At 48.7% G+C, this 9569-nt stretch overlaps 1 protein-coding gene across 8 annotated transcripts in view; it reads right to left on the bottom strand.

Annotated features, from left to right (window-relative positions):
* Positions 1-574: 574 nt before the first annotated feature.
* The window catches only part of VPS33B (VPS33B late endosome and lysosome associated), a 34586-nt gene continuing 25591 nt past the window's right edge, over positions 575-9569 (bottom strand). For all 8 annotated transcript variants that reach the window (XM_017855021.1, XM_017855024.1, XM_017855022.1 and 5 more), the window contains 13 exons: positions 9357-9430; positions 8983-9069; positions 8714-8804; positions 8402-8476; positions 8076-8140; positions 7900-7954; positions 6118-6164; positions 5086-5218; positions 4434-4507; positions 2646-2747; positions 2052-2127; positions 1829-1945; positions 575-1205 (listed from right to left, as the gene is read on the bottom strand). In XM_017855021.1, the coding sequence (XP_017710510.1) occupies positions 1126-1205; positions 1829-1945; positions 2052-2127; positions 2646-2747; positions 4434-4507; positions 5086-5218; positions 6118-6164; positions 7900-7954; positions 8076-8140; positions 8402-8476; positions 8714-8804; positions 8983-9069; positions 9357-9430 (1076 nt within the window). In that variant the 3' untranslated portion in view covers positions 575-1125. The remainder of the gene's footprint in view (positions 1206-1828; positions 1946-2051; positions 2128-2645; positions 2748-4433; positions 4508-5085; positions 5219-6117; positions 6165-7899; positions 7955-8075; positions 8141-8401; positions 8477-8713; positions 8805-8982; positions 9070-9356; positions 9431-9569) is intronic.

Here is a 9569-nt window from a genome sequence, read left to right as displayed (position 1 = left end):
TTTTTGAGACGGAGTCTCGCTCTGTCGCCCAGGCTGGAGTGCAGTGGCCGGATCTCAGCTCACTGCAAGCTCCGCCTCCCGGGTTCACGCCATTCTCCTGCCTCAGCCTCCCAAGTAGCTGGGACTACAGGCGCCCGCCACGTCGCCCGGCTAGTTTTTTGTATTTTAGTAGAGACGGGGTTTCACCATGTTAGCCAGGATGGTCTCGATCTCCTGACCTTGTGATCCGCCCGCCTCGGCCTCCCAAAGTGCGGGGATTACAGGCGTGAGCCACCGCGCCCGGCCAAGGCTGGTCTCAAACTCTGGGGTTCAAGCTTTCCTCTTGCCTTGGCCTCCAAAAGTACAGTGATTACAGGCATGAGCCACAGCACCTGGCCTATATTTCATCATTTTTGAAAGGTAAATAGAGAGGGAGAAAGGATACTAGCATCAGCAATGAGGAGGGTGCTGGTACATTTATAGGAGCACTGTTTGCTGATGCCTGAAATGGCTCTAATGGCACACAGTCTTTCATTTTGCAATAAGAAACAAAACACTTAAAATTGAAGTGCCTCCTTAAGTTAAAACAACAAAGTCATTTTCTCAAAAATGTAATGAATCACAACATTTTAGAATTGGAAACATGCTTGCTGGTCACCTCATCCAACCCCCTCATTTTATGGTTGAGGAAACTCAGGTACAGAATGGTCGAGTGACTTTTACAGGGAAGAACCAGACCAGGCCACTACAAAGTCCAGGCCAAGAAGCATAGGAAGCCCCTGTAGAAAGCTCCAATGGACTTTCACTAATAAAGATGGAAGTGCATGTACAGAACAACAAACATATTACATCTGAGAGCAGAGGCTTTATTTACAATGATATTCAAACAGGATTTAGCAAAGGATACCTCTTCCTGCTTGTATCTTAGCAGCATGGGTTGTACTTCATAAACAGAAAAGAGAAATATCCTGGGAGCAGGAAGTGAACTGTCTTCTCAGATATGTTCTCTAAATCCCAACATGTTCCATGCTCCCGGCTCGTAGCAGGTAGTTGGTAGACACTTGGTTATAACAGCTGGGTGCCAGATGCCTGCCTCCCACTGAGGAATGTGTTCAGGGAGGATGTCAACGCTGGCCGGGAAAAACATCAGGCTTTCACCTCACTCATAGCCTCCATAAGACGAGCACTGTTTGTGACTGCTGTTGTCAGGAAAATGAACCTGTAGCCTAAGGAGTCAAATGCAGCAGCAGAAGAGACAGCGCAGATCTTAGGCCCCAACGATAACCACAGAGCCCCTCCATTTCCATAGTCCCCATGGGATCAGAGCACCAGTTTATAGACAGAGACGTGAGTGCCATACCCTTGGGCACCACTGCTTTCTACGCCTGGTATAACTGGGCTCCCTGCTATAGCAGCCCACAGTAAGCTATGGCAAATTGTACTCCGAGGCCAGGAGAAAACTATTCCTATGCAGGACACTTTGAGTGTTTGTTTTTTTTTTTTTTCTTGAGACGGAGTTTTGCTCTTGTTGTCCAGGCTGGAGTGCAATGGCGCCATCTCGGCTCATTGTAACCTCCACCTCCCAGGTTCAAGCAATTCTCCTACCTCAGCCTCCTGAGTAGCTAGGATTACAGGTACCCACCACCATGCCTGGCTAATTTTTGTATTTTTAATAGAGATGGGGTTTCACCATGTTAGTCAGGCTAGTCTCGAACTCCTAACCTCAGGTGATCTGCCCGCCTCGGCCTCCCAGAGTGTTGAGATTACAGGCATGAGCCACTGCGCCCAGCCAACACTTTGTTGCCCAGATACAATACAGGCCAATTCTCACCTTTCTGCTCTCTCTTACCTTTCTCTCTGCCCAGGAACCGGAGGGCTGAGATCTCAGAGAATGTGCAACCACCCAAGAACACCACCAGGATGAGGCGCAGGGACTCACTGGAAGCCTTGTCTTCCTTAGTCATGTCTGTGAGGATCAGGCCAGATTCAGCTCTTCCCTGACATGCTAGTCCTGAGTGGTGCATCCAGCCCACCTCTCACTGCCAGCCTACCCCACTGTTGATGCCACATACCTGTAAATGCAAAGTCACTGCAGTTGAGCAGCCGTACCACCTCATCAAGGCCCTGCCAGCTTCGCCGCTCTAACACCTGCGAAGGTATAAGCACTGTTTTTAAGGCTACAGACAATATCAGGCTTAGGAAAGGAAGGGCACAGCAGCCAGACTGTCACATTTCTTGCTCATTACTCAAGTAGCAAAAAGTTGAGACAGGGCCAGGTGTGGTGGCTCACGCCTGTAATCCCAACACTTCAGGAGTTTGAGGCGGGGCGATCACCTGAGGTCAGGAGTTCGAGACCACCCTGGCCAACATATAGTTGGCCTCGTCTATATGAAACCCCATCTCTACTAAAAATACAAAAATTAGCTGGGTGCAGTGGCATATGCCTGTAGTCCCAGCTACTTGGGAAGCTGAGGCAGGAGAATCACTTACATCCAGGAGGCGGAGGTTGCAGTGAGCTGAGATCGCGCCACTGCACTCCAGCCTGGGTGACAGAGCGAGACTCCATTTCTCAAAGAAAAAAAAAAAAGTCAAGACAGGCTAGGGACCAAGAGAAAGCAGAGAGAATGAAATATGAATGGTTGGGAGCAAGAGTAATATGCTCTCACCTGCTCAATGATTCGGCAGCTCAAGGGCACATAAGCACCACTGAAGACGTAAGCCATGTCTCGGGGCACTTTCAGATCATACTCGCCATCCACACGTGGGATCTATAAGACAAAGGGACTTGGCCGGGTGCGGTGGCTCACGCCTGTAATCCCAGCACTTTGGGAGGCCGAGGTGGGTGAATCATGAGGTCAGGAGATCGAGACCATCCTGGCTAACACGGTGAAACCCCATCTCTACTAAAAATGCAAAAAATTAGCCGGGCGTGGCTGCGGGCGCCTGTAGTCCCAGCTATTTGGGAGGCTAAGGCAGGAGAACGGTGTGAACCCAGGAGGTGGAGCTTGCAGTGAGCCGAGATCGCACCACTGCACTCCAGCCTGGGCGACTGAGGGAGACTCCGTCTCAAAAAAAAAAAAAAAAAGACAAAGGGTTAGGCAAGTGACAGCTCAGCTCCCTAACACTTTAAAGGGTCAGATAAAGTGGCATAGCCCAAAGAACAATTCTTATTTCAACAAAAGGGAGAACCAGCAATAGCCCTGAAAAGAGAATCCATAACAGAAGATAGCAGTTTCTGTTCAGCAACTGCCAGTTCTCTGGAATGAGTTCCCATGCATTCCAGAGTGAACGGGCTGGAGGGACAGGTTCTCCTTTCCCTGTCCTTAAGAGACATAGGATATGGTTGTCACTGAAGCAGCACTTAGAATATTCTCTGGCATTGGCAGGTGCTTGTTACATGTTGATTACATGAATGAGTCTACCATGCTATAAGACTACCAAACAGAAGAATGTTTATACACATGAAATGACAAAAGGTTTTGTGGATTCAAAGTACTCCACAATGGGCTGGGCACAGTGGCTCACGCCTTTAATCCTAGCACTTTGGGAGGCCGAGGTGGGTGGATCACCTGAGGTCAGAAGTTCGAGACCAGAACTTCTGGGGTCAGAAGTTGGCCAACATGGTGAAACCCTGTCTCTACTAAAATACAAAATTAGCTGGGTGTGGTGGCGCATGCCTGTAATCCCTCAGGAGGCTGAGGCAGGAGAATCACTTGAACCTGGGAGGCAGAGGTTGCAGTGAGCTTAGATTGTTCCACTGCACTCCAGCCTGGGCAACAGAGCAAGACTCCATCTCAAAAAAAAAAAAAAAAACACCCCCCCACAATGACGCCCCCCCGCCACCCCCCAGACCCCTCCGTTTCCAATAACCAAATTTCATTTTTTGGGGGAGGCCCCNCCTTAAGAGACATAGGATATGGTTGTCACTGAAGCAGCACTTAGAATATTCTCTGGCATTGGCAGGTGCTTGTTACATGTTGATTACATGAATGAGTCTACCATGCTATAAGACTACCAAACAGAAGAATGTTTATACACATGAAATGACAAAAAGGTTTTTGTGGATTCAAAGTACTCCACAATGGGCTGGGCACAGTGGCTCACGCCTTTAATCCTAGCACTTTGGGAGGCCGAGGTGGGTGGATCACCTGAGGTCAGAAGTTCGAGACCAGAACTTCTGGGGTCAGAAGTTGGCCAACATGGTGAAACCCTGTCTCTACTAAAAATACAAAAATTAGCTGGGTGTGGTGGCGCATGCCTGTAATCCCTCAGGAGGCTGAGGCAGGAGAATCACTTGAACCTGGGAGGCAGAGGTTGCAGTGAGCTGAGATTGTGCCACTGCACTCCAGCCTGGGCAACAGAGCAAGACTCCATCTCAAAAAAAAAAAAAAAAAAAAAGTACCCCACAATGGAATGAACCCACCGTCTCCCCTAACCATCCCTGTTCCACATACCAAATTCAGCTTTTTGCTGATGGCACGAAAATTGCTCCTCTTGGCCAGAGAACTGAAAGCATCAGTAATCTTTCCTGGGGAAGAAATCTGTGTCAGGTTTCACCTAAGGTCTATGGATTCATGACACTGCCACGGACAACACCATTCAGGACACGACAGCACCAATCACATCCAAAAACTCTCGGAAGCTGTTCAACTACAGTTCCCTGGAACTCCCACCCTTCTCCCCACCCACAGTCTTCCCCCTCCTACAGGGTACTAGGTCTCTACTAAATGCAATCCACAGGGTAACCCAAGTTTATTGGTATGTGCTTTGGAGTTAAACTGACCTAACTTACTAACTAAGGGACCTGGGACAAATCACTTAATTCTCTAAGCCTCAGTTTCATCATTCATAAAATGAGGATGAGAAAATTTACCTCACAGAGTCTTTGTGAGGATTCAATGAGAAACTAAAGGGCTCAGCACATGGTAAGTGTTCACTATGTGGAAACCGCTCTTACTGGCAGACGTAGTAGTAATAATAGTAATGACATTAACAGGAAGGAATCAGTCCACCTTCTCCAATTCATTCTGTCCCTCCCAGCATGCTGCCTGTTGAGAGAAGTCAGGACAACAGCTGGAGTAGGGGTCACCTGTGCTCCCTGCTTACCTGCAGCCTTGTCGGTCACCAGCTTGCTCACTTTACTCTCCACGGCTGTGAGGGTGTCCCCGGGGGCCTGCTCCGTTAGGAGCCCAGCTCGTCGCAGATTGGAGAAGGTTAGCAGGTGTTCAGGGCCATAGCTCTGAAGAAGATGCAATTAGACTATTTACTGAGTGTCCAAAGAGCATCTAGCACTGTCAGGCACTACAGAGGTGAGGGAGAGAAGGACTATGTAGCCTCTGCTGCAGTGTGAAGGAGCTCACACTTAGCTGAGATAAATTTTCACATCAGAAATAACCAGACAGGGCTGGGAGTGGTGGCTCATGCCTGTAATCCCAGCACTTTGAGAGACCAGGGCAGGCAGATACTTGAGGTCAGGAGTTTGAGACCAGCCTGGCCAACATGATGAAACCCTGTCTCTACTAAAAACACAAAAATTAGCTGGGCATGGTGGCTCGTGCCTGTAGTCTCAGCTCCTCAGGAGGCTAAGGCAGAGAACTGCTTGAACCTGGCAGGCAAAGGTTGCAGTGAGCCGAGATTGCGCCACTGCACTCCAGCTTGGGCGACAGAGCGAGACATCGTCTCAAAAAAAAAAAAAAAGAAAAGAAATAATTAAACACCAAACGAAGAAGAATAAAAAGCAGCATGAGACTTTAGAGACCTATGGATGTATGGGAAAGGCTTCCTGGATGAAGTAAGACTTGAGAAGTACCCGGAAGGAAAGCTGAATCGATGCCTCACACGGTGCTAAAATGAGAGAGACTCCCAGGAGTAAGAACTCACCTCTGGGGCCAGCGCTGAAATGTTTAAATTAAATTCTCAGCACTGGGCATGCGCCGTCAGTGTATGGGGTGAAACAAGGGTAAAGGGCAAAGAGGCATGGTGAAAGGTGACTCTCCCTAGTAGCTCTAAGAGGGAGGCCTGAATGGAAACAGGAGGGTAATGGAGGCAGGAAAGGGGCCACTTCTTTTGCCTCTTTCAAAAATGCCCAGTAACTGCCCTCCACCAAGTTCCCTCAAGAATACATTCTCCAGGCCTTACCTGCAGATACTGTGTTTTCAGAGATCGGTAATCCTTGGGGATCAAACCTAAGCGTGAAGAAAATAAGACAGGTGCATGAGAAAGAGGCCGGCAGAGGAACCCTAAAATGTACAGATGAACCAGCAAAGAATGCCTTCTTCAGGAGGAAGGATTCAGTAAGTGTTAACCCTGTAGAGCATACACTTGGTTCAAATTTTAAGCTTGCTTACTGAAAGATAAAGCCTAGGTCTGGGAGCTCCCAAGAAGACCTGTGAAACAGAAGGGTGCTGAGGAGGGGACACTGGAACTAATGGTGATCCTAGTGGGATGTGGGGAGGATGCAGCAGGAGGGAGAAGTGATGACTCATTTATTTATTTATTTATTTGAGATGAAGTCTTGCTTTGTCACCCAGGCTGGAGCGCGATCTTGGCTCACTGCAACCTCCACCTCCTGGGTTCAAGCCATTCTCCTGCCTCAGCCTCCTGAGTAGCTGGGATTACAGGCATGCACCACCACACCTGGCTAATTGTTGTATTTTTAGTAGAGACAGGGTTTCACCATGTTGGTCAGGCTGGTCTCCAACTCCTGATCTTGAGATCCACCTGCCTTGGCCTCCCAAAGTGCTGGGATTACAGGCATAAGCCACTGCACCTGGCAGACTCATGCATTTCTTCCTGGCTAAGGGGCAGTTCTACTAGGAACAGCTTCACAACTATTAAGAAATAGGAAAAGTGTTCAAATGAGTTCCAAAAGCATGGTCTTATATGTTTTTCTCCATCGAGGTAAGAATAACTGGGATTCTAACTATAGTAAATGAGATTTAGAATAAGCAAAATACTTCTCTGGGTAAAAAGCAACCTTCGGCCGGGCACAGTAGCTCACTCCTGTAATCCCAGAACTTAGGGAAGCTGAGGCAGGTGGATCACCTGAGGTCAGGAGTTCCAGACCAGCCTGGCCAACATAACAAAACTCCGTCTCTATTAAAAATACAAAAATTAGCCTGGTGTGATGGCGTGCACCTGTAGTCCCAGCTACTCGAGAGGCTGAGGTGAGAAATCGCTTGAACCCAGGAGGCAGAGGTTGCAGTGAGCCGAGATCGTGCCATTGCACTCCAGCCTGGGCAACAGAGCAAGACTCTGTCTTAAAAAAAAAAAAAAGAAAAGGAAGAAAAAGAAAAAGAAGGCAACCTTCAAGAATATTCACCAACTGCAAGACTTCAACAGTGAAAACAAGTTGCCACGAAGATTACAGAATCTGGGATTTTAGAAATGTTCATGAAAACTAGCTGGGCGTGGTGGTGCACACCTGTAGTCCCAGCTACTCAGGAGGCTGAGGCAGGAGAATCACTTGAACCCACGAGGTGGGGGTTGTGATGAGCCGAGATCGCACCACTGCACTCCAGCCTGGGTGACAGAGCGAGACTCTATCTCAAAAAAATAAATAAATAAAATAAATGTTCATGAAATTAACTTGCTGTCCCTTTTTCCTGGAATGTATCTTTATCTTATTGAAAATAAGGACAGATGGAGTGATGAGAGAAACGCCACTCAGCTCTACACCCCTGCAGTCCTAAGATATGACAGGGCTCTAGGGTGGCCTGGATGTGGTCCCACTTAGGGCTAAAACAATAAATTACCCTGTGTCCTGGTGATCATTCACCCCAAACAAAAAAGAACCCATGAAATTACAGGGAAACATTCTGTTTGCTAAGACATTTGCCTTAGCCTTTCAAAATCACTTCTTCTGTCCCTAAGACATAGTTTCTCAATCTGACATTCTCATCTTTAGTCTTTTGGGCTCACCATTCTCAGTGATGGACAAAAGGCACATGAGGCGCAGGCTTTCTATAGGCGACACCTGCATAGGAAGAAAGACTCAAGGAGGACTGAGGCTTCACAACACATATTCTTTTCCTTCTGCTTAAGGCTGACCCCCCCCAAACGCCATTCTTGGCCCCCGCAGCCCTCCACCTGCGCACCTGCTGGTCTATGTGTTCCTCGATGTAGCTGGTGCTCTCCCGGATGTTGAACCCCTCTAGCAGTGCTGTGAGAAATCAGAGGAGAGCCTGTTACTGGGGGACCAGCTCAGCTGTTGCCATCTATGCTAACAGATGTCTGTCTCCCCATCTCTTTCTCCATCCTTGGGGTGGGTTAAGGGACCCCCAGGACTTCTAGCAGGAAACAGCATTCCACATAGCCAGTGTCAGCTGGAAAGAGCCAGAGAACATCTTTTAAGGGTGGGATGGGGCTGGGAGCTGGGGAAGTAGAAGTGTGGGCAGTAGCACAGCAAGGCTGTGGCAGTTACCATGCTCAGTCTTGATTAGCTCCTGGAAATCCTGCTTGGTTTTCTTCTTCATGATGGATTCACAGGCCCCAATATCTGCAGGTTGGATAAAGGGAGCTGACATATTCCTGTTTCTAGAAAGATGCCCCTTTATTGTCCAGAAGAATAAAAACCTCTTAAGGCAAAATCCAAAAGCACTTCTTCCCACTTTACACCAAATAAGATCATATGCGTCAGATGAACAGGGACCTCCTCCTTGGGGTAACGGTACTCGGGAGCCTTCCCCGGAGGGATACAGTCACTTCCCCTCACGCCCCTCAAGCTGAAACCTACGGAGACTCAGCAGGCGGTGCTCCTGTTTCAGGCCCTTGAGCTCCTGGGACACGAAATTCTTCATCTGCTTAATGTCCATGCCTCTCCGGCGCTGTGGGAAAATTCCCAAAGGTTAACCCCCCAACCTCAGACATGAGAAACCACCACCCTCCCTCAGTTGTCATCCATCCATGAGAAAGGACAGGGAACCTGTCATAATATTAGAAGGAGCAGCAGCCTTGGGAAGCCACTGAGGGAACAAAACAGAGGACCAGGGCTTGGAGCCTCACATCATACTGGGCCTGCAAGTTCCGGGCCTTCTGGCTCAAGAAGCCAAAGACATTGGAGAAGTGCTCATTCCGAATCTCATTAAACACCTGTGAGGGGAGTAAGACAGGAACAACTTACTCTATCAGAACCATCACTTAGCAGTAGAATGACAGTACAGGAAGGGTGCTCAGGTGTTCTGGCAGAAATACAAACAAAGCTCAGCTGGGATCCATGAGTCCATATCAAATGCCTACTCCGTGCTCTGGGGTATGCTCTTAACTGGTGGGGAAACCCTCTCTCCCACAGACTCAGCCTCCCCTCGCAGAGCTGGGGCCCACAGCCTGGTATAAGCAGTGGCCCTAGGGGGGCCCATTGCTAGCACCCACACCCTCACCTTGTCCTCGGCATTGAGTAGCACCTTCAGGCTCTTGTCAGAGGATGTGACTTCTGGGCCAAAGTCGACACTCCCTTTGAGAGCAGAGGGACAGTTATTAGGATCTCCAATAAGGACTTCTCCTACCCTTCCCTGAACTGCCATAAAGGTCCTCAAACTATTTGGAAGCCAGCAGTTCATTCAGGGTCTGGGTCTCTCCCACAAGCCCTGCCA

Source organism: Rhinopithecus bieti, unplaced genomic scaffold, assembly GCF_001698545.2.
Source record: "Rhinopithecus bieti isolate Rb0 unplaced genomic scaffold, ASM169854v2 scaffold_39857, whole genome shotgun sequence".
Taxonomy (NCBI): domain Eukaryota; kingdom Metazoa; phylum Chordata; class Mammalia; order Primates; family Cercopithecidae; genus Rhinopithecus; species Rhinopithecus bieti.
Note: the sequence above shows the minus strand (reverse complement) of the source record. Positions and strands in the feature narration are given on the sequence as shown.